Here is a 27,554-nt window from a genome sequence, read left to right on the forward strand (position 1 = left end):
TGGGAAGTGAAGCTGATTCGCTTCGCTTCACTTCCTGATTCCCTCACCTAGAATGGTGGCGGCAGCAGCCGAGAGCCGAGCGATCGATCAGCCTCGGCTGCCGGCATTGCTGGAACCCGGGACAGGTGAGTGTCCATTTATTAAAAGTCAGCAGCTGTAGTATTTATAGCTGCTGGCTTTTAATATTTTTTTTGTAGGTGGAATCCCTCTTTAAGTTACCGCTATTTAATGACTTATTTAGATATTTTTGTTTACACATTGTTTGGTTGATAATAAAAAAATATATATTCGTACCATTTTATTATTTTTTGTAAAAACCTACTGTACCTAGAAGAAAAAAATACAAAACAAAGAAAACAATCTCGATAGGTGACTTTCAAAATTTTTACAGGTTACCTGTTCAGAGTTAGAGAAGGTCTAGTGCTAGAACTATTGCTCTCGCTCTGATGTTCACGGGGATACCTCACGTCTGGTGCAAAGACCGTTTACATATGCGTGCATGACTTTCATATGCGTTCGCTTCCACACTTGAGCATGGAAGGCCCTTTGTTTTTTGTTTTTTTTATTCTTTGTATCTTTTTTTGATTAAGGCCCCTTTCACACGGGACAGATCAGTAATGATCCGCCCCGTGATGATCCGCTCGCTCAGCGGGGATCGCTCCGTTGTCCCCGCTGAGCTGGCTGCGGACATGGCGGTCTCCGCACACTGTGCGGGGACCGCCCTGTCAGCTCTCCGCTCTCCTCTATGGGGATCGGATGCGCACGGACCGTCTGTCCGTGTTCATCCAATCCACTCTGCAGATGGATAGAAAAATAGGATTTTCCTCCGTCTGCAGAATCGGACAGTAGCGGAGGCGGACGAAATCGTGTGTCTGCGGATGTTCATCCGCAAACACCCGCTATCCCATAGGGATGAATGTATGCCCGTATTTCATCCGCAAACGGATGGATGAAATACGGACATATCGTCCGCATGTGTGAAAGGGGCCTTAATTTTTTTTATCACTTTTATTCCTATTACAAGGAATGTAAACATCCCTTGTAATATAAATAAGGATGGCAGGCCCTCTTTTTGGACAAAAAGACCCCACATCACTTCTTTACCTTTTTGAAGGCAAAAGATTTAAACTATATAAAGTTTTGATCTTTTGCTAAAATGAAAGGAAATAAAACACGATTGTTTTACTTCTGTCCTAGATCCGAAGTGATGTCATGTTGTCGCTCCAATCCTCCAAGGCCATAGAGGCGATCCAAGAAGATCTGGTCTCCTTTTTTGCCTCTGTGACCAGCCAGTCGAACAGTCGGATTGTTTCTCGGGCACGTCGGTAAAAACAGCCCAAGAAACGCCAGCGGACGGGGAGCGTCCCCTCCTGCCGCTTCTGAAAGTGATCCAGTGACTAATGATCTGCTTGAACTGTTTTCACCCCCCCCCCCCCCCAAGCACCTCCCTAATTCTCTACCTGAGCCCTTTCTCTCTCCAGCGATGACCATGATCCTCTCAGCCATCCAGGACACTCCTCCTGATTTGGCTGAGACAGAGCAACGACGCCATTGGCCCTTGCGGCTGTTAATCCAAATCGGCCAATCAGGGGAGAGAGGGGCAAGGTCGGGGCTCCGTGTCTGAATGATGCATGGAGCTCTGACTCGGCTTGGGTGCCCCCAGTAACAAGCTTCTGGCTGAGAGGCACTCAAAAGAGGGAGGGGCTAGAAGCAGCAAACGGGGACCTACGAAGAGGAGGATGTGGGATGCTCTGTGCAAAACCAACTGCACAGAGGAGGGGTAAGTATAACATGTTTGTTAATTTAAAATAAATTAGCCTTTTATAATCGCTTTAAGCTGTCTTCATGTAACCTAACATAGCTCTGTCCCCCTCATATGCCATTGTTTTTTTTTCTTTTGCTACAACTGAGCAGGTGTAAGATGGGAGGAGGTTATAGCATCAAGGGGTTTGGCTTTCAGTCGTCTTGTGTCTAGTGTCCGTTTCTCCTATAGGCAGCAGTATAACCCTAGGTTGCTTAATTATTGTCTAGCTGTGTCCTTCAAAGGACTCTGAGAAAATGCTTTACGGTGAGTAGAAAAAACAAAAAAAAGTTTTTCCTTCCATAATTTTCAGATGTACACCATATTGGCTTTACATCCAATTTTTAGTGTAATTTTATGTTTTCAAACTTTGAATGGCTCCTCGGTGTTGCATTGTTTGACTTTCTGTGCTTTGAGTCCTTTTGTCTTGTAAGTTCTTGAGTCTTGTTTTTGTATAGTTTTTATATGGTGCATTTGTAGCTTTAGAGAAATAAATGTATGTACCAGTCTAGTTGCATTGTAGGAGTAGTAGTACACTGCAAGCATACATGTAATTTTAATTAATGTAAAAGTACATTGGAGAAATGTTTTGGATATCTGCGTTCATGATGCCCAGTCATTTCTCCACACTGTTTTTTTCTCTCATTCCATAATTTTGTGTTTTGTTTCTCTATTTCTTTTGTCCCCAATCCTCCCCATTCCTTATTCTCTTCACCTGTTGGCTCCGGTGTGCATCTCCCAGCTGGAAGCTCTCCACTACAGGCTTAGTGTGTCCAGCACTTCGTACATTAGTCCTGGTCTACCTGGGTCCCTCCATTCTTACCAAGTACTTCCAGCTTTATGGGAAAAATTTATGCCATGTGAATCATATTAAAGGGGAGGGGAAGTGGGCTTTTTCTGCCATTTTACATTACCTAAGCCAATGTGCTATGAGGCTCTGCTGTACACAGATGATCTTAAGCTGCATTAAAGGGCACGTTAACAATTGTTGACTGTGATGTATTGCTTTAAGGAATGTGTCCTTATTGGTTGAAGCCTGACTCCAGTCAAAACACCCTCCTGTCACCAAGACAGTAAGGTTCTGACTTTTCCTCGTGTTATTCACTATGAAACCAAAAAGGGTTTTGGCTAGAGTTTGGCTTTAACATGTTTCTGTGGATGTTGCTTCTCTTCTGCTTTGTAAATTGTTGCAGGCTTTCTCTCTGCTAATAAAGACATCAGACCTCTGCTATCTGCAAGTTGCTGAGACCTGTTATAAAAAATACTAAACTGCTTTGGCTGGATAATCTAATCGTGGCTATGATTTTGGTTACTTTTTTTGTGATTGAAAAGATGCATTCACCCTTGTACATGTTATGTAGGTGATTTACACTTTGATCTATCAGTTATCAGTCCAAACTTGCCAAGCAATAGCCATGCACTATAAGACAAAGGTGTAGTGCTAGATCACAATATAACACCACTTCTACCTTTTTGCCCCTATGTGTTTTATCTAAACAAAAAAAAAAAAAATTGAATGTGAGCATCAAATAGAATCTCTTGAAAACACTTGTGTTTTTTCTCTCATTCACCACATCAGTGCATCACTAAATATATCTTGTGCCTCTATGTTTTATATGGTAAAAAAACAAACAAAATTAAAGTGATTTGTAAAGGCTCTTTTACCCACTTTCTGCCCCGAACCATTTTGCTGGCTTAAGACCAGACCACTTTTTGCGATTCGGAATTGCGTCGCTTTAACTGACAATTGTGCGACGTGGCTCCCAAACAAAATTGACATCCATTTTTTTCCCCCCACAAATAGGGCATTCTTTTGGTGGTATTTGATCACCCCTGCGGTTTTTATTTTTTGCGCTATAAACAAAAATAGAGCGACAATTTTGAAAAAAAAAACGCATTCTTTTTTACTTTTTGTTATAATAAATATCCCCCAAAAATATATATAAAAAATTTTTTCCCTCAGTTTAGGCCGATACGTATTCTTCTACATATTTTTGGTAAAAAAAAATCGCAATAAGCGATTGATTGGTTTACGCAAAAGTTATAGCGTTTACAAAATAGGGGATAGTTTTATGGCATTTTTATTAATCATTTTTTATTACTAGTAATGGCGGTGATCAGCGATTGATTTTTTTTTTTTTTTATTGTGACTGCGACATTATGGCAGACACATCGGACATTTTTGACACATTTTTGGAACCATTGTCATTTATACAGCAATCAGTGCTATACAAATGCACTGATTCCTGTGTAAATGACACTGGCAGTGAAGGGGTTAACCAGGGGTGGCAGTGTAGGGGTTAAGTGTTCCTAGGGGCGTGTTACTAACTGGGGGGGGCTGGGCTTTGTGTTAGTGAACACTGATCTCTGCTCCAATCACATGGAGCAGAGATCAGTGTCACTTGTTGCTAGGCAGAACGGGGAGATGCTGTTTACAACGGCATCTCCCCGTTCAGCCTCCCTGTGAGACGATCGCGGGTATCCCCGCAGCGATCGAGTCCGCGGGACCTGCGGCTGGACTCACGGGGGTCCCGTCCGGCACGCGAGCGCGCCGGCAGGGCAGCATATAGAAATGGACGTACCTGTACGCCAATATGCCTGCCCATGCCATTCTGCCGACGTACATCGGCGTGCGCCGGTCGGGAAGTGCTTAGAAAAACAAAAACAAACATGTTATACTTGCCTCCTGTGCAGTTGGTTTTGCACAGAGCAGCCCAGATCTTCCTCTTCTCCGGTCCCTCTTTGTTGCTCAGCCAATCAGGCAGAGTGTACTGGATGGCTGAGAGGATCGTGGACATCACTGGAGAGAGGAGCAGCTCAGGTAGGTAATTGGGTGCCGAGGAGGCTGCTACACACAGGTTTTTTATCTTGATGCATAGAATACATTAGGATAAAAAAACCTTCTGCTTTTACAACTCCTTTAAGTTAAAAAAAGCTAATGTAAACATTGTTTACAACGTAATAATCAAAGTCTCTAAGGCTTCATGTACACGGGACATTTTTACAACCTCTCCTGAGCGATTTAACTTGACAGTAACCCACGTTTTAAAATGTCAGTTTTGCTGCGTTTGCGTTTGGCGCTTGAAATGCCTTGGTGTCTGATCCCATTTTTTTGCGTTCCAAAAAAAGCCTCTAAACTCATCTGCCTAGAAATGACTATAAAGGACCCTGTGTACACGTACTGATAAGATAACAGAGGAGAGTTCAGGGGCAGTTGGAAAAATAAATGCACAACTCCTCCTAAATGTCCGTTTAGCAGCAGCAGTGTACATGAGGCCTAAAACAAATGCATGCATTCTTCTCTTTTTCACCACGTCAGTGCAGACCACCACTCCTCCACATTGCATTGATTCCCTTCCACCAGATGTGCTCTCACTTGATAAATAGGACCCACATATAAATATCAGGTCATATATGGCTTGTGTCCCTTTTAAATGGAATCTTTATGTGCCTTATCCTCCACAGTGATCTTCCCCTAACTTAATAACACCTTACAGGTGTAATTAATGGTGGCATATTGTGATCTAGTGCTACAACTTTATTTGTTGCATATTGGTATCTGACACACATGAGAGTGTTGGTAGGCGGGAGCAGCTTTTGTGGGCTTGAGGTTTATTTTCATTTTTGATGTAGCAGCAGGTGTGTGTGTGTGTGTGTGTGTGTGTGTGTGTGTGTGTGTGTGTGTGTATATATATATATATATATATATATATATATATATATATATATATATATATATATATATATATATATATATATACATACATCTTTAATCATCTATCTATACATCTAGCTCCCCATACACCAGTGTTCTTTTTACCTTTTAAAGGGGTACTCCATTATTAGTGACACTAGGATTTTTACCCTACTGGGCTTCTCGCATCTAGTCTAGTGTTACTTTAGAGCAGCTGTGGGACAAATCCCTTAACCACTTGACCACTGGGCACTTAAAGGGGCGTTCCTGCCAGGTTTTTATTTTTTTAATTTTTTTTTTAAGTCAGCAGCTACAAACACTGTAGCTGTTGACTTTTAATAAGGACACTTACCTGTTCAGCAATCCTGTGATGTCGGGGCCCCCCAAGGCCGATCCGTCCATCTGATTGACTGCCGGCGCCGCCATCTTAACAAGGGAAACAGGCAGTGGATCCTTGCGGCTTCACTGCCCATTTCCTACTGAGCATGTGCGAGTCACGTGGTGCTTTTTGAATGGCCTCATTGTTTTCTGGGACACACACGTCCCAAAAGGCAACGTGGCCGCTGGCTGAAGAGGAGGAAGCGCAGCGGAATAGGAAGAGGCAGATTAAGAAGACTACCTAACAGGGGTTTTTGGTAAGTTAAAAAAAATGTTTTTTTTTTTTTAAAAGAATATTAATGCTATTTTTTATTATTCATGGACGCTCTCCCAGAATAAGCCAACCGCGCTGTAGCCGTCTTAAGGCTATGGCCTGGTCGGCAAGTGGTTAAAGTGTAGGTCCAGGCAAAAACTAACTCTAATGCCGCGTACACACGAGCGGACTGTATGGCGTACTTAGTCCGTCATACAATCCGACGGACAGTCCGTCATACTTTCCACTGAACGGACTTGACCACACACGGATACCCAAACAGTCCGACGAAAGCTTGCGCGATGACGTGTACAGCACGTACGACGGGACTAGAAATAGGAAGTCCAATACACAGCAAAGCACCCTTCCGCCGTGTAAATCCTTTCTGGGCATGCGCCATTCTTAGTCCGTCGAACTAGCATACTGACGAGCGGATTGTCCGCTGAAACCAAAGTACGACGGACAGAATTTCGAAAAATCCGAAATACTTAGTACGCCAGACTGCACGCTGAAAAAGTCCGCTGAAGCCCACACACGAGCGGACTGTCCGCTGAAATGTGTTTCGACGGACTAAGTACGCCATACAGTCCGCCCGTGTGTACGCGGCATTAACCTGCTCTCTGCCACTATGTAAATCTTAATCTATCTAACTCTGTAAAGCAAAAATTGCTGTACTTATTCTGCAGCCGATCCAGTCTGGTTTCCAGCGGCGGAAGCTGTGTGCAGGAGAGGACCGACAAAGGCTGGGAAGTGATGTCGCCCATAGACTTACTATGGGGTTTCTGGTATAGACTTAATGGTAAGTATCGAGATTTTTGCTTTACAGGGTTAGATAGATTACGTTTTAGCATGTGGCAAAGAGCAGGTTTTGCCTAAACTTCCACCTCAACTCGACTCCTGTTTTGCACTGCCTTGCTGTGAGAAAGAATTGATAAATGCCCCCCCTCGTGTTTATTACAGACCGTAGGAAAAGCTAAAATTTGCAAGCAGATGTGTAGAATTGTATATGCGTGCCCTACAGGACATTCTAGAGGTTAACTGAGCTGCCATATAATGAGATCTGTAAGCCTAGGCATCTAGAATATGTTGATTTGGCAGCTTACAGCATTGTCATAAAAGTGCTCACTGAACCATCATCCAGTTTTCCTGTTTTGAAAACCAATTCGCACTCCTCCAGTATCATGTGTTGCCTAGTGCACAAGAGATATTACACGTTGTGCCAAAGGTTAACGTGTGTTGTGTTTGGGCAGCCCATTTACTGTACGTTGTGATACATTGCAATGCATGGACTTAGTTTGTCAAGGTACCATTAAAAATAAAAATAAATGGAACTGTAACTCACTGGATTGGAAAAAAAAAATTATTTTTGAACTTTTGGATTTGGCTATTTTACTACTTTTCTGCATCATGTATCACAAAGGAAGCAAAGCATCATAAGACCTGTCCTGAAACGGTCAGACAATAACTCTCTTGTTATCCATCTTGCTATATTAGGATTAACCATTGCATATTGAGATGTAGAACAGCAGCATAGGACACTAGTGCTCTTGCTGATAGCGACACTAATCTCTAGATAGCTGCTTGTCTGTTACCTAACAATATACTTTATTGTCTTGTCACTCAATCAGAACCATCCTGTTAAAGTTAGAAGTCTTTATCTTGAATACTTGTTTTGGGTCAGTGACTGAAAGTATTGAAATATGGATTAGTAAAACCTCTAAGCATTTCCAAACGAAGCATTTCTAAGATGTCAGTCTTTAACCACTTCAGGATGAAGTGGTTTGAACTTTTAAGATGCATCTCTTAACATTCAGGTGCTGTATCCCTAACAATACCAACAATTGAGACTCGTAAAAATTAGAGGACAATTGCTTTGTATTTCATAGCCGGAATGCCAGTCCCCCCTGTCAGAACACAATAGCTCAGTGGGGAAATCGCCTAGTACGGCGATCTGTAAGGTGTGTGGTTTTTTTTGTTTTTTTGTTTTGTTTTTGTTTTTTTTCCCTTCAACCTGCTGGTTTGAACGAAATAAACTTCCCATGTGTACCCGTTATTAGTTAATCCTAATCGGCGCTAGTTAACTCCTACCTCTCCTTCTCTCTGTTGCAATTATTTTGCTGCTGATATAGATATATATATATATATATATATATATATATATATATATATATATATATATATATATATATATATATATATATATATTATTATATCAAATTTTTAAACTTTTTTGTTACTTATTTGAGCATTGCGTAACAGGAGAATGCCACCAATTGAAAAAGAGAGAAAAAAAAAAACGATATGTGAATGTTATCTAATGACAGCATTTATCGTCAAATTAACAGACCCGTAAGGGAAATATTAAAAATGCTATGGTCCATAAGGGGTGTATAGTTACAAGAGCTGAAGTGGTTAAGTAGGTCAATCTGACTTGTAGTAATTAACCATTTGTTGGGGCTAAAACATAACTTTAATATATGCAACACTTAAAACGACACATGGCATGGCCTACAGGAATGCAAGTTGTCCTGTTTGGATAGATCACTCCTTACAAAACTGCAAGAAGCTGTGTGTGCAGGAACATTTGTTATAGGGAAAAAGGGTGCATGTTGTCTTCTCTACACAAATATGTATTTCTGTCTGCCTCCTGTCCTTTTATATGCTGTGATCATTGCTTGGGTTTCATTTATTGGCTGATGGTGCTCTTCAGATTTCGATTTTTCATGCAGATGAAATATATTCTTGACAGATGTAACACTGTTTTTACTGATTGCAGGAGTCTTTTCAACCCTCAGAGGAACATGTTTTGGTGGTCCGAGTTTTAGTAAAACACTTGCACACTTTTGCTAACAGTCTGAGACCTGAGCAGTCGTCTCCTTCTGCTCACTCTCACACGCCAAGTCCACTGGAAGAACTTAAAAGGTAACATTCTTTGTGTGTGTGTATATATGTTTGTGTGTACGGTATATATTATATTATCTTCAGATTAAACCCAGTGTAGTTGTTGACTTGAACTTAAGAAAACCTTTGCCTCATCTCCAACAGTCCTACATCTGTAAGATCTCTCGCTGTCGCCACCATCTTCTCTTCAGCTGCTTCTGGGTGCCAGTCTTTGGCCATATCTGTTGGCCAGCGTAGGATGACATGACTTGGTCATCCTGGCACACAGGACTTGTGTCAAAAATGTAAACTGAGCATGCACAGATCAGTGTACATTCCACAGAACACTGAGAGCAGGCATTGCATCTATTTTCTGCAATAATCAGCCTGCTTGCTTCTGAGCTTTTCATATTTGACATTAAGCTGGCCATGCACTATGATATCTGATTATTCAATCTCCCTTTTAGATTTTCCAAAACTATGTAATAGGAAGACACAACTGAAAAATTCCTTCAGTTTGTTTCAAATCGGGCAGGCCCTTGCACAACAACAATTTTGAGAGAAACTTTTTTTTAACTTTTTGCTATAATACATATCCAATATAAAAAAACAAATGTATTCATGAGTTTAGGCTGATATATATTCTTCTTCTACATATTTTTGTTAAAAAAAAAACAAAAAAAACGCAATAGGCTTTTAGTGATTGGTTTGTGCAAAAGTTATCGAGTCTACAAACTATGGGATAGATTTAGGGACTTTTATTTATTTATTTTTGCTTTTACTGGTAATGGCGGCAATCTGCAATTCATTTTTTTTTTTTTTTTTTTTTTTAAGTTGTATTGCGCTGGACAAATCTGACCCCAAATTACACTTTTTGGGGACCAGTGACATTATTACATTGATCAGTGCATTTTCATTGCATTTTCATCAATGTAAAAATGACACGGGCAGGGAAGGGGTTAACTGTTCCCTAGGTGTGTTCTAACTGTAGGGGAGATGGGCTGCCTTGGAAATGACAGATCACTGTTCCTGATGACTGGGAACAGTAGAATGTCATTTGTCGGAATGGGGATCCACCTTGTTTATAAAGGCAGATCCCCATTCTCCCTCTGTACTAGGCGATCACGCTGCCCGCCACTGTGCCTGCGTAAGCCGACATACAATGACGGCGATTCGCGCAGGGGAGCCAACCTGCCGCAGTACAATTGCGGCGGCTGGTCCTTAAGTGGTTAAAATAGAGAGTAACATTGTACTGCCAAATTTACCTTTTTCTTCCTATCCATTTCACAAAGCACTTGAAGCATACATAAGGATTTCCTTTATGTGTACTTCTACACCAACAACTGTCTTGACTGTCCTAGTCTCTTGTATTACAGTATTCAGAAGATCTGCAATTTTTAGATCAATAAATAGTACTTTCAATATTCCTGGGCATTCATACATAGATAAGTTACTATTACACCTGCAGAGTTCACCCAGCAATCACTCCTCTATAGATTAGATTGGCTCTGAATTCCTGCATTATCTGGTATCTACACTATTTCAGGGGCACAATCTTCCTTTTCCATTGTGTAATGGGAGGAATTCTCTGCAGCCATTTCTGGACTGCAAGATTGGCTCTCAGGAGTTTTCACTAGTCTGGCATAAGTATGATGTAAAGATGGGCATTCTCCATGCCCCTCCTGTTCTGTTGTGGGAAGATAAAGCATCAGAAGAAGTTCTTCTGAAGGAGGAGGAAGAAGTGAAAGCCATTGGAATCAGGAATCCTCTGTAGACGAGTCCGCTCTGGAGGAATCTAAGGGTCCAGATTTGTGTCTGACACAAACGACCACAGGTGGGCTTCCTGGTGGATGTGATTTTAATATGATTTAAAAGGATACCAGCACTCTATTGTTTAAGAACAGTGATCCCACCTAAAAATAAACCAAATTGTTTTATAGTCCTAGTGTTCATAAAGTAGTTGCTCATAAACAAAATGTTTATTCCATGCAGCTGTTTCTTCACATTGGACATCTTCTCTGTGCAGTGCACCACATGAAGATTGGACTCTCGCTCTCACCTGGATGCAGATCTCTTGACATCCAGATTCAACAGCGAACTGGACAGGTTTGTCCTGCATCAGGGATCCTCTGGCCATAGTGGTGGATACACTGCTAAGTGCCCGTTCACACTACCGCGACTTGTCAGGCGACTTAGCCGCCTGACAAGTCGCGCTCCGTTCTGTACTATGGAACCGTTCTAATAGGAGCGACTCAAGTCGCTCCGACTTAGAAAAAGGTTCCTGTAGTATTTTCGGGGCGACTTCAGGCGACTTGCATTGACTTCTATACACAAGTCGCCGCTGAAGTCGTGTGCAGGTCGCGTCTGTGAGACGCGCTGCAAGTCGCGTCGCCCCTGTGTGAACGGGCACTAACTCTTTGGAATTGTCTTACTCTGACTTATATCTTTTCCTCCACTTCAACTCCTTGCTTGTCTGTTTCATAGCATAAATATGAAAGGCCTTTTGCTAATCCTGATTGCACCGCACATGCCAAGAAGAAAGTGGTATGCCAACATCTTAGACCTCTTAGAAACCGGCCCTGCTGTCTTGAGTCAAATTTTCCATCCTGCCTGATGGTCACTGGCTTTGACAGTATGGATGTTGAACTCCAGGTTCTGAGAACATTTCTGACTGTGATTCCCACCTTTCCTAGGACTAGAAAGTCAACCTCCAGAAAGGTGTATCATTGTACTTGGTAGGCTTACTTTACTTGGTGTGAACTTCTTGCATTTAATCCTCAACATTGCATTGTGCATCAGATTCTAGCTTTTCTCCAATTTGGTCTGGAGGCATCTATGGCTTTGACTACCATTCGGGTACAAATGTTGGTCTTGGCTGTAGGTTGTGTTTTTTTTATTTTTTTTATTCCTTGGTCAGTGCTTTGTTGGGGATGTCACTCAGATTTTTCTTCTTGTGTGACCCACTTGTCTATCTCTGTGGGATCTTAATTTGGTCTTGTTGGTTTTGCAGTCCCTCCCTTTTGCAGACTCCCTTTGAACCACTCTGAGAGAATTCATTGCCACTTCTTACACTGAAGGTTGTCTTTTTGGGTGGCTATTGCCTCGGCTCACAGGGTATCGGAGTTGTGTTATCAATCCTCTTTGCCTTAGGTGGTTTCTTTGTTTCACTTGAATCAGGACGTTGTGTTGCTATCTTTTTTAATTATTCTTGAGCATCCAAAAAAAGAAGGCGCTTAATACTTTGGATCTGGTTTGGGGTGTTCCTGAAGTGTATGGCTTTGTTTCAGCAGTCTGATTCCCTGTTTGTTCTTCTAAAGGACCTTGTAAGGGTCAGGCTTCTTCAAAATCCACTGTTTCTCTTATGTTTATTTCTGTCTAGTGTCCTACTCTTGTAGGTGGCCATATAACCCTATGGTAGAGATTCAAAAGAGCTGTGTCTGTCAATGAACTCAGAGAAAGGGATATTACGGTAACGAAAAATCCAGTTTTCAAGGTGGATTTGTTAGCTCTTTTCTCAGTCCTATGGGATCAAGGGCGCAAGATTTCGCCTTATCTGGGTAAGGCCCATTCCATTAGGAGTGATAGTCCTAGCTGGGCCGATCAGCATCAAACTTGTGTTCAAGTTTGTTAGGTTGGTACCTGGTCGTCAAACGTTTACAAAGTTCTGCCAGGTTGATGTTTTTCCTCTGCATATGCTAGTTGAAGGCAAAGGGTATTACAGGCAGCTTTGTTATGGAGGTTTCCCCAGGACTTGGGCTTGTTAGCCTTGTTTCTGTGCTGCCCTCCCCTCAGATTCATTGCTTTTGGGATATCCCATGTTGTAATTCCGATTACCTCCTTTGTGGCCTGTGATGTACCATAAACAATTGGACTATAGAGTTGCATGTACAATCCTTAGAGTACATCACAGAACATAGAGGTCCAGCCACTCTGTCTTCTGTTCCTCATTGCTTACTTTAAAGCAGAACTCTGATTTTCAAAAAAAAAAAAGATATGTCTGATTGAATTTTCAGGAAGTCAGTTTTGTGATTCAAAAAATGCAGCCTGTATTCTGGCAAAGAGGAGCTGTTATAACAGTGATTGCATCATATCCTCTTCTCTCTAACTTTAATCGGCCTATATTTCTTATGATTACTTGGGATGGCAGTGCATGTGGGAGGTACACTAGGCTTGTACATGTAAATGTGAACTTGCCCACTTCAACATAAATCGCACCCCTTATTCTGCAGCCAGCAAGCCATATATAACACACGGTATGATAGGTTACAGCCTTATAAATCCAAACTAGTGCAACGTGTCGGGGCCCACCAGAGCCAAATGTCGGGGGGCCCAAATATTATTTTATTTTTACTTTTTATAATGTTGTCTGTGATCGTTTTAGGGCAAGATCCTCTCTGTGTCCTGTTTACTGGTATTACTGAAAGTCGCAATTTTGGGATGTGACCACTAAAGGAATAGAGTATAAATTGTCCAGCAAGAACATTGTTCTGCTGACAGCCTGGAATATCCTTTCACTTCCTGTTTTGGCTGTGGGTCAGGAAGAAAATGGGAATCTGCCCAATGGGACAGAGATGGCAAAAAACGGTCAGGGCTTATAACTGCCCCTCCCGATAGTCAAAATTGGTGGCAAGAATATTTTGCCTTTAGTTCTACTCTAACACATTGCTCTTCTTTGACTGGATATTCATCTTTAAAACAAATTTACTTATATTGACAGGCGTGTCTATTTAGTGGTAAAAATCTTGTGTGATTGATCGTTTTTCATGTTAAAGTAGAAGTATGGCCAAATCTTATTTGGCCATACTTCTCCAATGGGTCACAGGAGTACCTGACCCAGATTCAGCCGACAGCGGGTCAAAGCCCATTGTTGGCTGACACCACAGAGCCAGTCCAAACTCTGCAAGCATCCAGACAAAAATGTCAGGCTCCATCCAGATGTAGACTGGCAGCCGGCTCAGACTCTCAGCATGCCGCTGAGAGCCTGAACCAGCCGCTTCCACCTCCTGGACAGCTCAGCCCCTCCAGTTATGGATGGAGGGGCAGAGCACAGAGGATAGTTGACAGTCACCGCTCTCTACTCCGAGCAGGACTGAGTGATCAGCGGTCTTTGATCATTCATTTCTCGATGTAGAGCTGGCTGGGGACAGCTGCAGCACTGGATCTATGCTGCAGCCATCTTCCGCACATGTTTTAAAGTATTCAGTGTGCTTAGGCTATGCCTTTTTATTAAATTCAGCATTTTAAATAATGAACTGACCCTTCCATGCCGATTAAAAATGGTTAATTCAGACACTCGTGGTATTGCTTTTCCTAAGTATTTATTCTGTTTATTTTGCCATTTATTTGAAAATTTTAAGTTGGTCAGTCCAGCCAGAACTGTTGTTTCTTACGCCTGGGAAACACGTCCTTAAAGTTGGGCAGTTCAACAGGAACTGGCCAACTCCGGTTGTGTGTTCTTTTCTCCGTTCAGAAGAGAGCTGGTTTAACAGAAACCAGCAGTCGATAAGCCAGTGGCTGCAAATGCTGATCTGTGTATTCTGGAGGGGGGGAGGAGGAGAATACAACAGCAATAGAGATCCCTGCATCGCACATGGTTGTGTTGATGCAGGGGTCTGTGAGTTTTTCTGCTAAACCCATTGGTTGAATGGAAAAAAAAAAAAAAAACTATATGTGTATATCCAGTTTTTACCCACTGGCTTCTTATCTCTCTGGCGTCTGGCAGTAAGATCTCTGCCCTTTAGTACAATAATAGGGGAGCTCTTGCTGTTCTTTTACTTTGACATCAAGAGGGGTGCAGCAGGTGAAAGATGAGACTCCAGTGCGTGTGGAGGCAATACCAAGATAAATACACATCTTGTTTGTGCTGTCCCAAAGAAACATGCAAAGCCAGTCGGGCATTCAGCCTTCAAATTCCATGTGTAGTTGAAAAGTTAATTTTGTGAAGAGATTGGATAAACTTTTTTTTTTACCATGTAAATCAGATACACTTTTTTAATATGCTTATTGTCTTTACATCCCTGCCAGGGTTGTTATCCCTCGTTTCATACAACAGAAGCTGTACATCTTCCTTCAGCACTGCTTTGGACACTGGCCTCTTGATGCTTCTTTCAGAGTGGTATGTGTTTTGACACCTTTTTACTTTCATGGGTTTATATGTTCATCTGAGGAAATGAAATGTACAAAAAGCACTGCCCTATTTATTTGCAGGTACTGGAGTTATGGCTAAGTTATTTGCAACCATGGAGATATATTCCGGAAAGAGGAGCCTCACCGACTAGCAGCGAGCCACAGAATCGCAGTGTTGCGGAGAGATGGTGAGAACCCAGACTTTCAAGCCATAATCTTCATATACTTCAGTAGTCTTTTCTGATCAGCTTTCAGCTGTATGCGAAGAGCTTTCAATTTATGAGAGTCACCATCTCATGTCTTAGCCTGTTAGACTCACAAAAATCAAACCATTCCTTCACGACTGGAGCACATAAGAGAAATGAAGCCTCTGTCAGTGTCTGCCCTTTTCCTCTAGCCTTGGCACAGTACTGACACTGGGGGTTTCACTAGCTGAGCCTGCTTCACTGATCAACTGCTAGTGTACAGATCCTACAAAGTAAGGAGGCAAAGCAGACATAGCCTCCACTGTCAGAGTGTGTGGGTGTGCGTATGGTTGGTTTTGAAACAGGGGGCAAAACAAGCTGACTGCAAATCAGTGTGGTATGGTAAGTACAGGCAGAAAACCTTCTCCCCATTGCAGTGGTGAGGATCCGCCTCCCCGTTGTTTGGCATTGCACTGCCTGCACAGTATTTCTTGAGGCAGTGATGCAATCGGCCTTTTATAGGAAGCCTGTTGTGGTGACTGATCGCTAACACAGGATGTGCTTTGTTGCTTAAAATTTTCAGCACTGCTTTTTTCCTCTTAATACAAACCAAAATAGATACTACTCAGATTAAAGTGTATTTCCAGGTTTGCAGTCAAATTTGAGAGCCCCCACTATGTCAGTGTTACTAGTTTACAACTGATAATATATGCCAGCATTGTACAGTCTTGGTTAATTATGGCTCACCAACCCCCTCAAATAACAAAGAGAATGAAGTAGGATTATTCAGTGCTGAAATTATCTGAAAAGAACTAAAATGGTTAGAAGCAGATTTTACTTTTTTTTTTTTTTAAGATGTGTTCCCATTCACCTAGCATAACAATTAGACCCCTTTCACACTGGGGTGCTTTGCAGGCACTACAGTGCTAAAAATACACATGCAAAGCGCCCTGAAACAGCCGCTGCTGTGTCTCCAATGTGAAAGCCCTGAGGGCTTTCACACTGGAGCTGTGCACCAGCAGGACGGTAAAAAAAAGTCCTGCTAGCAGCATCTTTGGAGCGGTGTATACACCGCTCCTGCCCAGTGAAATTAATGGGGCACCGCCGGAAAAGCGCCTCTGCAGAGGTGCTTTGTGGTGATTTTTAACCCTTTCTCGGCCGCTAGCAGGGGTAAAACCGCCCCGCCAGCAGCCAACTAGCGCCGCAAATCCAAAGGTAAAGCGCCGCTAAAAATGGCATCGCTTTACCGCTGACGCACATCCTGCCCCAGTGTGAAAGGGGCTGGGCCTAAGGCTGCAAATGTGAAAATACAATTTAAGGTTTGTTATAAATGCAACTACTTATACATATTCTTTTATATGCATAGAATTTAGCTTTAAACTGATTGTTGGAGCCCTTTCACACCTCGCCGCCTAGGGCACCAACAGTAAAGCGGCGCTATTTTTAGCGCTGATTTACCGTTGTTTTAGCGGTGCTATTCAGCCGCTATCGGGGCTGCTTTATTCCCCCCCCCCCCCCGCGCTAGCGTCCAAAAAGGGGTTAAATCCACCGGAGCTGCGTTTTGCTGGCAGTATTGCAGCGCTGCCCCATTGGTTTCAGTGGAGAGCAGCGGTGGAGGAGCGGTGAGTTCACCGCTCCAAAGAAGTTGCTGGCAGGACTTTTTCTGACACCATGCTAACGCACCAGTGTGAAAGCCCTAAAAAAAGGGATAAAAAAAACCCTCAGTCCCAGCTTTCAATGCTTCCAGGATTCATGGGTGATATCTCTGTGCTTTACTACTGCCTCCTGGAATACTGTAACTGACCATTCCAAATTCCAGAAGGATGCACCTCGGCATGATGTAGGAGTGCATTCTTGTGGGATTTGAAGTGATCAAGAAGGGCAGTGATATCCCCTGCTTTTCCTGGCAGCATAGTAAGCCAGGACCAAGGTAAGTGTTTGTTTTTTTGTTTTTTTTAGTTAAAGTGATATTGAAGGCAATTAAAAACAAAACAAAAAAAAACATGCCATTGTTACCTGCTCTTGTGAAGTGCTTTTGCACAGAACAGCCCTGATCCTCCTCTTCTTGGGTCCTCCGCCAGCGCTCTTAGCCCCTCCCTCCTTCAGAGTGCCCACAGAGCAAGCGGCTTGCAATAGGGGCACCTAAGAAGGCTCGCTCCCGAGCCACTGCTCTGCATGTCCATTCAGACACCCCCTCTGTCCTCAATGGCTCCCACTGCTGTCCACTGTTGGATGACATTTTTATTTCTTTACACTTGTAACTAAAAAAAAATTATTTAAGTTTTTTTATTTTTTTTTATTTCGCCACATAGGAACCAAAAAGTTTGCAATGTAATGCATTTTTTAGTGACAGGTTTTCTTTAATCGGACATCAGAGGGCTCAAAGACCTCCAAGTAGGGGTTGGGACCTGCAGTTACAGAGCCATTTGGACTCGGGAAGTAACCAACGACTGGGTCTGCAGTGTGGTGTCCAGAGGCTACAAGCTGGATGCTGCTGCTTTCCCCTATTTATACACTCAATGGTATCTTCAGATCCCTCAAAAGGGTGTTTTTCTTTGTAACCCTGGAAAAACGGCTGTTCCAAGGCATCATTGTAGTGGTGGGGCAGAGGAAAGGTCTCATGGCTTCTATTCCAACTTGTTTGATTCCCAGAGACCCAGGTCGCAACAACTTCCTTTGAAGATACAAAAATTCAGGATAGAGTTCACCTGGTTGCTGAATGCTGTGCTTCATCAAGGGGACTGCCTGGCATCAGTGGATATCATGAATGCTTACTAGCACATCCTGATTTTCCAGCCTTTCATTTCACAGTGGAAAATCGCCACCATTGGTATATTGCATGATCCTTTGGCCTGTACGCTGCACCCAGGATCTTTTACCAAGATTTTGACTTTGGCTCGGGGGGGGGGGGGGGGGGGTTTAAGAACCCTAGATGACGTGCTTCTAAGGGAGTGATTGGATCAAAAATTGATGTCCAGCAATACGGTACAGGTCCTGCAGAGGCTGGATACTGAATCTTCAAGAGTTGGCCTTGGTTCTGACTCGATGTCTGGAATACTTGGGTTTTATTCCTAGATATGGCCCAGGAGAAGGTACTGCTTCTGTAAGACAAATGTTTGTCTGTTCAAGCCAAGGTAGAACTCCTAGGATGCTAGAAGGTCCTTTTTTAATCAGGACATGCATGAAAGTGCTTGGGAAGATGGTAACTGCCTTTGCTGCGGACTCTGTCCTTTTCACTGCAGCTCAATATATCATGTCCATTTGGTACAAACATCAGCAGTCCTTGGATCTTCCCATATGTATCACTCCCAAAACCAGATCAACTCTGAAATGGTAGACATTAACACAGATGCTGGGTACCAAGAAACCCTTCCTTCTGTTGAATTGGAAGGTATTGACAACAGATGTCAGCCTGTGTCTGGCTGGAGAAGTGTCCTGGAGAAACTCGGTTCAGGAAACATGGTTGTCAGAGCATTAGAAGATGCTGATCAACATCCTGGAACTTAAAGAGGGAGTCCACCGGGAGTCCGCGTTTTTTTTTTTTTTTTTAAAAGCCAGCAGCTACAAATACTGCAGCTGCTGACTTTTAAAATAGTGACACTTACCTGTCCAGCGCACCCGCGATGTCGGCACCCGAAGCCGATCTCTCGATCGTCTCTCGGGTGCTGCCGCCGCCATCTTGGGTATGGGAATCAGGAAGTGGAGCCTTTCGGCTTCATTTCCCGATTCCCTACTGCGCAATAAGGATGGACCCGCTGCCTCTGGGATCTGTGTGTTTCCCAGCAGGCAGCGGGGGACTTTCAGAAAGGGGCGTAATCTATGCCCCTTTCCGCAGAGAGCTATCCCGGAAGTGGGTGCAGATACCTGTACTGTACAGGTACCTGCACCCCCCTCCCCCCTGAAAGGTGCCAATTGTGGCGCCGGAGGGGGGGGGGATTCCAATGAGCGGAAGGTCCACTTTAGGGTGGACCTCCGCTTTAAATGTAATTTGGCTAACTACTCACAGGTTAAATTAGATGAGTTCAGTATGCAGTGAAAATCGCCAGTCCTGGAGTCTCATAAATGTCTTCCCTTTGCAGCCTGGGGCACTGGTGTGATCTTACAGGGATCCAGAAAATGCTGGGAACCAGGAGGCAGGAAACGAGAAGCAGCTGGTCGTGACTTCACAGGAACAGGGGAACAGCCTGTTCCTGTGAAGTCACGACCAGCTGCTTCTTGTTTCCTGCCTCCTGGTTCCCAGCATTTTCTGGATCCCTGTAAGATCACACCAGTGCCCCAGGCTGCAAAGGGAAGACATTTATGAGACTCCAGGACTGGCGATTTTCACTGCATACTGAACTCATCTAATTTAACCTGTGAGTTACTACTTGTTTTTATTAAATATATGATTTATACTGCACTCAGTCTGGCGCCCCTCTGTTCCCATTTCTACACAGAGCTCATCGCTTCACTCTAAGGGAGCTGCCTCCAGGTGCTAATCATACAAGATCTCGGATCATTTATGGACATTATGTTTTAAACAAATGTTTTAATATCATGTGTGCTTATTCACACACATTTTATGTATACCTATATTCCAGTTGTTATATAATTTTATGTTATCACCATATCTAGCGCCGCTGTTCACCCTTGTTGTTAGCCAAGATAAAGGCAGAGGGCTTTCCAGTCATCTAAACACACTGGCTTTGCCAAGTTCAACGTGCAGTAAAGACATTATAGATCTCCTTGACAGGCAGGCTGTTGGCTCTTCCATATTGGCCAGACTTGATCTGAGGAACAGATTGTTTTTCTGACTGCGGTTCCTACCCTTCTCAGTCTAGAAATTCAACTTCCCAGGGAGGTGTACCATCGTACATAGAAGGCTTATTTTACCTGATGTGAAGCATATAAGTTCAATCCTCGACAGTATGTTGTGGGGCATATAGTAGTTCAGCTTTTCTCTAATCTGATAGGGAGATTTTTGGCTTTGATTATCTTACAGGAAAAAAATCTCAGCCTTGGTTGTGCTTTTTCTGAGACCTATTGTGTCTCATTTATTGGTGTTGTGACAGACCCAGTCGGGACAGGGGCTTTTGGAGGGGGCTGCAGGGGAAGCCTCTTGCTTACTGACTATGGGCCCTGCAATTTGAGGGAGCTACAAGCATTCAGGAAGATGTCCTGAAAGTAGACTCGGTGAGAGTGAATGTGAAAAGAAAGATGGTTAATGTGATTTGGACAGCCCTAGGTCACCTTGAATACTGGTGGCAAACTGGATGGGCACTGGCCTGAGTCATCTAGGCTTGTCTAGGTGACTAGTTGTTAATTTGCTTACTGTTTAATTAGATTACTGCTTGTCGGCTGTTCATTAGATGCACTGTTAGATGTACTGATGCTATTACTGTTTACAGTTTGCATTGTTTAGCATAGTGATCAAGCTCTTACCTGATTTTGTGTGTTAAATATCCTGTGTAAATTTACAATAGTCCGTTCCAGTTTACACCTAAGCTAGTGTTGTCTAGTTCTTGGCTGCAATGTTCAGCTGTAATACATGGTTCTTGGTTCCAGAGTGGATGAAGCACCCAGGATGGGTGCCAGGCAGTCTGTCACACGTATTGTTTTGCCTGTGGCATTCACATCTGTCTTCGTTGAATCCTAATTTGGTCTTATCAGTATTGCAGTCTTCTCTCTTTGAATCCCCCAAGAGATTCACCTTTTTGATTCTTAGTGCAAGGTTGTCTTTTTGATGGCCATTACCTTGCATTGTCTTGAAGTTGGCTGCACTTTCCTGAATGTAACCTTTCCTGGTTCTTCATCAGGATAATATGGTGTTGAGGCCTCAATCATTTATTGTTTTAAGGTGATTTCTTAATTCCACCTGAATCAAGACATTGTGTTGACATATTTTTTTTGTCCTAATGCTAATCATTCTAAGAAGGTGCTTCACTCTTTGCTAAGAAGATTCTTCTCTTCATACGTTAACTACGTTTGTTCAGGTTGATGTTTACGCCGCTGACGCCAGTTTTTTCGGGCAGAAGGTCTTGCAGGTTTTGTAGTGGGGTTCCCCCTTTTCTTCTGTTTGGGGATTGGGGTTGTGTTGGCCTGGCTGCCCTCCCCTCATGTTCCATGCTTTGAGACATCTTGGGTATATATGAATAATTATGTTCTGTTTGAATAAATCGATAGTAAACGCTGCTTTTTACCTACAGGTAAGCCTATAATAAGTTTTACCTGTAGGTACAGTAAATGTCTCCTAAACTTGCAGTTTTTAGGAAATATTCATGCTTGAAGCAGCCAGTTCATACTAGCACAATATGACTTAAAGTGCCCGGGGGCCCAAATATTATTATTTATTTTTTTATTTTTTTGTCATCCAGCAGTTTACTACCACTTTAAGAAATTTGGGGATTTTTTTTTGGTTACCCTTTTAAAATCCTTTTCTTGGAGTAACTCGCAGAACACAATAGATCACATCTCTCTTGCTTGTGTTTCTTATTGCTTACTACAAAACTAAGGCTTGACTGAAATTAGCTTTTTGTTTGGTGGCAGCATAACACAAATGGTTCTGAAAATGATCTTCTCTGTGTCTTGTGATGTACTCCAAGAAAACCAAAAATCTTTTTTTTGTTTCTAACATAATCTAGCTGAAAATCTTTCTTGATGATAAAATATTGAATTTGTCAGAAAAGTGCGTTTTGAAATGAAATAAATTCTGTTTAAATGTTGTCATTTATTAAAGAACACTACATTGATGCTTTTCATCCACAGGGCTCCTTTTGTTCAGGAGAACTTGCTCATATACACAAAGCTCTTTCTCCGCTTCTTAAATCGGGCCATACGTAGTGACCTGGTCAACCAAAAGAACGCTTTCATGCTCTTCAGAGTAGCCAAAGTCTTCTCACAGCCTAATCTGGCAGAGATGATACAGAAGGGTAAGGAATTGTCTGTCTGTTTTTTATCACAAGCTTGTCTACATTTTGTATTTTCTATTTGTAAACTTTTTAGCTGTGAGATTCAGTCATGTTCTTCATGTATTTCTATAGGTGAACAGTTGTTCCTGGAACCAGAGCATGTTATTCCTCACCGCCAGCACAGACTCCTTATGTCCCCAAGTCTTGGTGGCAGCTTTCTTTCATCATGGCAGCCCTCAATCCTAGATACTGCTTTGAAGGTTAAGAGCCATGTGTACAGCTTGGAGGGGCAGGATTTCCAATACACACAAATGTTTAGCACTGAGGCACGGAGTCTGGTAAGTGTAGTCCACAGGTCACCCAAATACAATTTTACATGTGAGGAAGCAAGTAATATTTATTTATCGTACATCGTGGGACACAGAACCTTAAGTAATTACTTAATGGGTTATAGGCTACCTTCAGGTGTTGCTGGTAAACCCAATCAAGGAAGTTTACTCCCTATGTAACGCCTCCTCCCAGGAGCACATCAGTTTTTTCGCCAGTGTCTAAAGGTGTTGGACATGAGTGAAGATGTGCTCTGAGGAGCTCCAGGAGGGATCCATGCTGGATCTTTGGGAGCCTCTATAGACCAGATCCATTCAAAGTGCCATTGAGGTCTAAAAGGATGGTACCTGGGACCTCGTATTTGAAGCACGAGGTTTTACCTGCAACGCCTCTTTGTAGGGCTGGACCCCTGGAACCCAGGGCTTGGGTCTTGCTATATTATGTAAACTTCCAAAAGGGGTGCTTTTGCAGGTCCAGGTCAGTTGGATACCCATTTTAGGGACCCAGTCCCTGAAGGTTTGCTAAACGCAGCCCACCGTGATGGGTGAAGGTTGGAAACTTGGGTATTAAAAATCTCTATGCATTTCTTCCATTAGGGAAAAAATGTTGTCATGCCTTAAATCTCCACTAGAGGGAGTCTATGCACATACCTTACTCTGTTGTCTCACTGCACGCTCAGTCCGTGTTTGATTTCAGCAACGTGTAGAGCAGGGGTGCTCAACCTGTGGCTCTCCAGCTGTTGCGGAACTACAAGTCCCATGAGGCATGGCAAGGCTGAAAAGTGCAAGCATGACTCCCAAAAGCAGAGGCATGATGGGACTTGTAGTTTCACAACAGCTGGAGAGCCACAGGTTGAGCACCCCTGGTGTAGAGGGTAGACTCTGCAAGGTAAGAGCTGCATAAGTGTTTTCTTCTCCCTGATGGGACCTGAGGGTTAGGGGGACAGCAACGCTGTATCATCCTTACATTACCCCTGCCCCTGCCGTGGGGGGGGGGGGGGGGGTGCAGAGGCCCCGCGAATACCTCTAATTGTTTTTACTGTGGCTGATTTAATTATTGTTTGTGCCTGCTGCTGGTTGGGTCCGTGCTCCCCCACCCCCACTAGGTTGAATTTTATAGCAGCTTTAAATGTCATGACTATTTAAGTGCAATTTGTATAGTGCCTGTTTTTGTACTTAGGACTATGCCTACCAAAAAAGACACCACATAAAGGGTTCACCCCCAGGCGCTAGGATCTCGAGTCGCATTTCCATGCAGTCATCCTCGCCTGAATTACCAGTTATGGCAAGCCAGGCTCAGCCATTTGGAACAAATTGATGGTGCAACTGCTGCTCACATCTTGGCCCCTGTATACGTGACTGATGATGTCTTTCCTCCTCCCTGCGGGGTCTGGAAGAAAGATTAACGGCTTTAATCGCATCCTCCATTCAAATGGATAGGAAGCGTGCTAGATCCATGAGGTGTTACCCTCGGTTGATCAGGAGGAAGAACAAACCAATGTTGATTCATCTGCGGAGGAAACAACGGTAGATGAGCCTTTTTCAGCCTCTCAAAATCTGAGGAATTGCTGATGCAATCTCTTACGGAGATGGATCTTATACTTTCATGCTAACCGTAACGGAGTCTCCTGATGCTGCAATTTCCAATGTGAATAAAGTACTAACTTGTCCAGTAGACAATGCACAGATGCTTAAAGGATCCAACAGATAAGGAGTTGGAATCCCTGTTAAGATCTAATTTTTCCATGGCAGGGTGCCATTACTCGGTCTGCAGTCGCTGCAATAAGCGTCTGTCAATCCCTAAAGGACCAATTTAAAACAGGCCTTTAGAGAGTTTCCTGCACAATAAGCTCGGGATTTGGCTGAACTACCAAAAGCATTATGCTTTGCCATAGATGCTATTAAGGATTCTATTCACCAGGCATCCCGCCTTACCCTTATGCTTGTGCATATGTGTAGAATGCCGTGGTTTTCAGCTGAAGCACCATGTTAAAATCTCCTTTTCGTGGGAAGCGACAATTTGGAGAAAACTTAACATATATATCCAAACCTCAGGGGTTATGGCCTCCACCGTCACTCTAGAGGAAAATCTCAGAGTCAGATGGCCTCAAACGAGGTCCTGGGGTTGCAAAACTGCAAAGCAGAATCCTAAAGCCGCCTCATGAAGAGGCAACCCCCCTCACCAAGGTGGGGGGAAGACTTCTGCAGTTTTTTGAAGTCTGGAAAGCAAGAAATTCAGGACAGATGGGTCATCTCCACGGTAACGCTGGGGTACAAACTGGAATTTCAGGACTTTCTACCATCTCGCTTCCTGAGGTAAAGTGCTCCCAAAGATCCAAAGAAAGGACAATCTCTGTTTCAAGCACTAGACTGATTAACATCTCAAGGGGTGATCGTACAGATCCCCACAAAGGAGCGTGGTCTGCGGTTTTGATTCAAATCTTTTCATGATACCAAAACCAAATGGAGACATCAGACCCATTCTAGATCGAATAAATCTAAATCGGTTCCTGAAGATCTGCTCCTTTCGCATGGAGACGATCAGGTCAGTAGTTTCTATCCTTGGAAGAAAACTTCTGGCATCACACCCTGGGTGTTCACCAAAGTGCTGGCCCCACCTCTAGCCAGGTTAAGGGCACAGGGCATAACAGTCATAGCGTACCTAGACGATCTATTGCTAATAGATCAGTCGGTGGCTCGTTTGGAGCAAAGCGTACACACTACAATTAACTATCTGAAGAAGTTTGGCTAGATTTTCAACCTAGAGAAATCTTCCTTAAATACCACTAAAAATCTGGAGTACTTGGGTCTGATCTTAGACGCAGCCCAGGAAAGGTTTTTTTTTTTTTTGCCTCAGGCAAAAATCGGCTACATAAGAGAGCTGGTACAGATGGTCAGGTCAAATGGAGATCCCTCCATTCACCTTTGCATGAGGTTGCTAGGAACTATGGTGGCTTCATTCAAAGCAGTTCCCTATACCCAGTTTCATTTTAGAGATTCGGGCAGTACGTCTGGCTCTAAAGACATGGACTTTCAGATTAAGGGATTGTCCTGTCAGGATTCAATCCGACAAGGCCACAGCTGTGGCCTATATCAATCACCAAAGGGACATCGAAGATCTCTCAGCGCAGAGGGAGGTGAACCATATTCTAACTTGGACCGAAAGGAATGTTCCATGCCTATCGGCCGTCTTGATTTTGGGAGTAGAGATGTGGCAGGTGGACTACTTGAGTCGCCAGCAGTTATTCACAGCGGAATGGTCTCTTCACCCTGACGTATTTTGGGCTGTTTACCAAAGATGGGGCCTCCGGACATAGATATACTAGTGTCCAGATTCAACATGAAGTTAGTCAACTTTGTGGCCAGAACAAGGGATCCATTCGCATGCGGAATGGATGCACTGGTGACCCCATGGTATCAGTTCTTACTGATCTATGCATTCTTCCCTATTCAGTTGCTGCTTTGACTTCTTTGCAGGATCAAGCTGGAAAGAAAGCTGGTAATTCTGGTGCCACCAGCATGACCCAGTAGGTCATGGTATGCAGAAATTGTAAAGATGGCAGTGGAGGGCTCATAGTCCCTCCTACTACGGCCAGATCTGCTCTCACAGGAAGCGGTATTCTATCCTACCTTACGGTCTCAAAAATGTAACGGCTTGGCTATTAAAACCACATTCTGAAGAAACGTGGGCTTTCCAGGTGAGTTATCTCTACCCTTAGTGCAAGGAAGCCAGCTTCCAGAACTAGAGTCTGGAGGGTTATGCTTCCTGGTGTGAATCCCAAGGGTCGGCACCCTCGGAGATATAACATAGGCAGAATTCTTGCCTTTGTACAATTGGGGGTAGAAATTAAATTGGTCTTGAGTACTATTAAAGGCCAAGTCTCAGCTTTAGCGGTCTTATTTCAAAAGACCACTTGCTACTCATTCTGCAGTCCTGGGTTTTATACAGGATGTGGCTTATTCTGCCCATCAAACCTCACTTGAACCCTTGGGACTTGAACTTGGTTTTGTCTGTTACAAAAAACAGCCATTTGAACCAATACAACATATTCCTCTAGTCCTTCTGACAAGGAAATTGGTATTTTTGTTTTCTATATCCTCAGCAAGGAGGGTTTTGGAATTGGCTGCTCTTTCTTGTAAAGAGCCATATTTGATTTGTCATGAGGACAGAGTAGTGTTACGCCCTCGTCCAGACTTTTTTATTTATTTTTTTATCAAAAGTGGTTTCAGATTTCACCTGAACCAAGATATTGTCCTGCCATTGTTTTTTTACAAAACCATGTTCCAGGGAAGAAGAGTCACTACGTTTGTTTTAATGTGTTGAGAGCAGTGAAAATCAATCTTTAGACAACTGCTCAGATTCGTAAGACTGATGTCTTATTTATTCTGCCAGAGGGTCCTAAGAAAGAACAGGCAGCGTCAAAATCCACTGTCTCTAAGTGGATTCGACAAGTGATAATTCAAACTTCTGATTTAAGGGGTGAAATTCCTCCATTTCAAGTTAAGGCGCACTCTACCAGGTTGGTTAGTGCTTCTTGGGCAGTGCGTCACCAGGCCTCCATGGCTCAGATCTGTAAGGCCGCAACTTGGTCTTCAGTGCATACAGTGACAAGATTTTATCAGGTGCATGTAAGGAGGTATGAGGATTTCACCTCCGGGTACAGTGTACTGCAGACAGCAGTATAAATCCTCAAGTCTCTGGGTACCCTGCGGGTTGTTTCTCTCCCCCCCCCCCCCCCCTCAAGTAGCATTGCTGTGGGATGTCTCATTAAGTAATTACTTAAGGCTTTGTGTCCCATGATGTATGATAAAGAAAATAGGAGTTTTATTACAGCTTACCTGTAGAATCCTTTTCTTGGAGTACCTCATGGGACACAAAGATCCCGCCCCTCTTTTGGGATTAAGTATATTTCTTTGCTACAAATACTGATGTGCTCCTGGGAGGAGGAGGGGTTATATAGGGAGTAAACTTCCTTGATTGGGTTTACCAGCGTCAACACCTGAAGGTAGCCTATAAACCCATT

General features: G+C 43.2%; 1 protein-coding gene across 2 annotated transcripts in view; it reads left to right on the forward strand.

Annotated features, from left to right (window-relative positions):
• SMPD4 (sphingomyelin phosphodiesterase 4) overlaps positions 1-27,554 on the forward strand; it is a 75,604-nt gene that overhangs the window by 29,562 nt on the left and 18,488 nt on the right. The window contains exons 10-15 of one of the 2 annotated variants that reach the window (XM_077461556.1): positions 2,544-2,627; positions 8,903-9,048; positions 15,031-15,121; positions 15,214-15,320; positions 22,062-22,225; positions 22,337-22,542. In XM_077461556.1, the coding sequence (XP_077317682.1) occupies positions 2,544-2,627; positions 8,903-9,048; positions 15,031-15,121; positions 15,214-15,320; positions 22,062-22,225; positions 22,337-22,542 (798 nt within the window). The remainder of the gene's footprint in view (positions 1-2,543; positions 2,628-8,902; positions 9,049-15,030; positions 15,122-15,213; positions 15,321-22,061; positions 22,226-22,336; positions 22,543-27,554) is intronic. The other variant, XM_077461557.1, reaches the window with a different exon arrangement.

The sequence above is a fragment of the Lithobates pipiens genome, unplaced genomic scaffold (assembly GCF_037356315.1).
Source record: "Lithobates pipiens isolate NorthernLeopardFrog02 unplaced genomic scaffold, aLitPip1_a1.2 Scaffold_3, whole genome shotgun sequence".
NCBI lineage: Eukaryota > Metazoa > Chordata > Amphibia > Anura > Ranidae > Lithobates > Lithobates pipiens.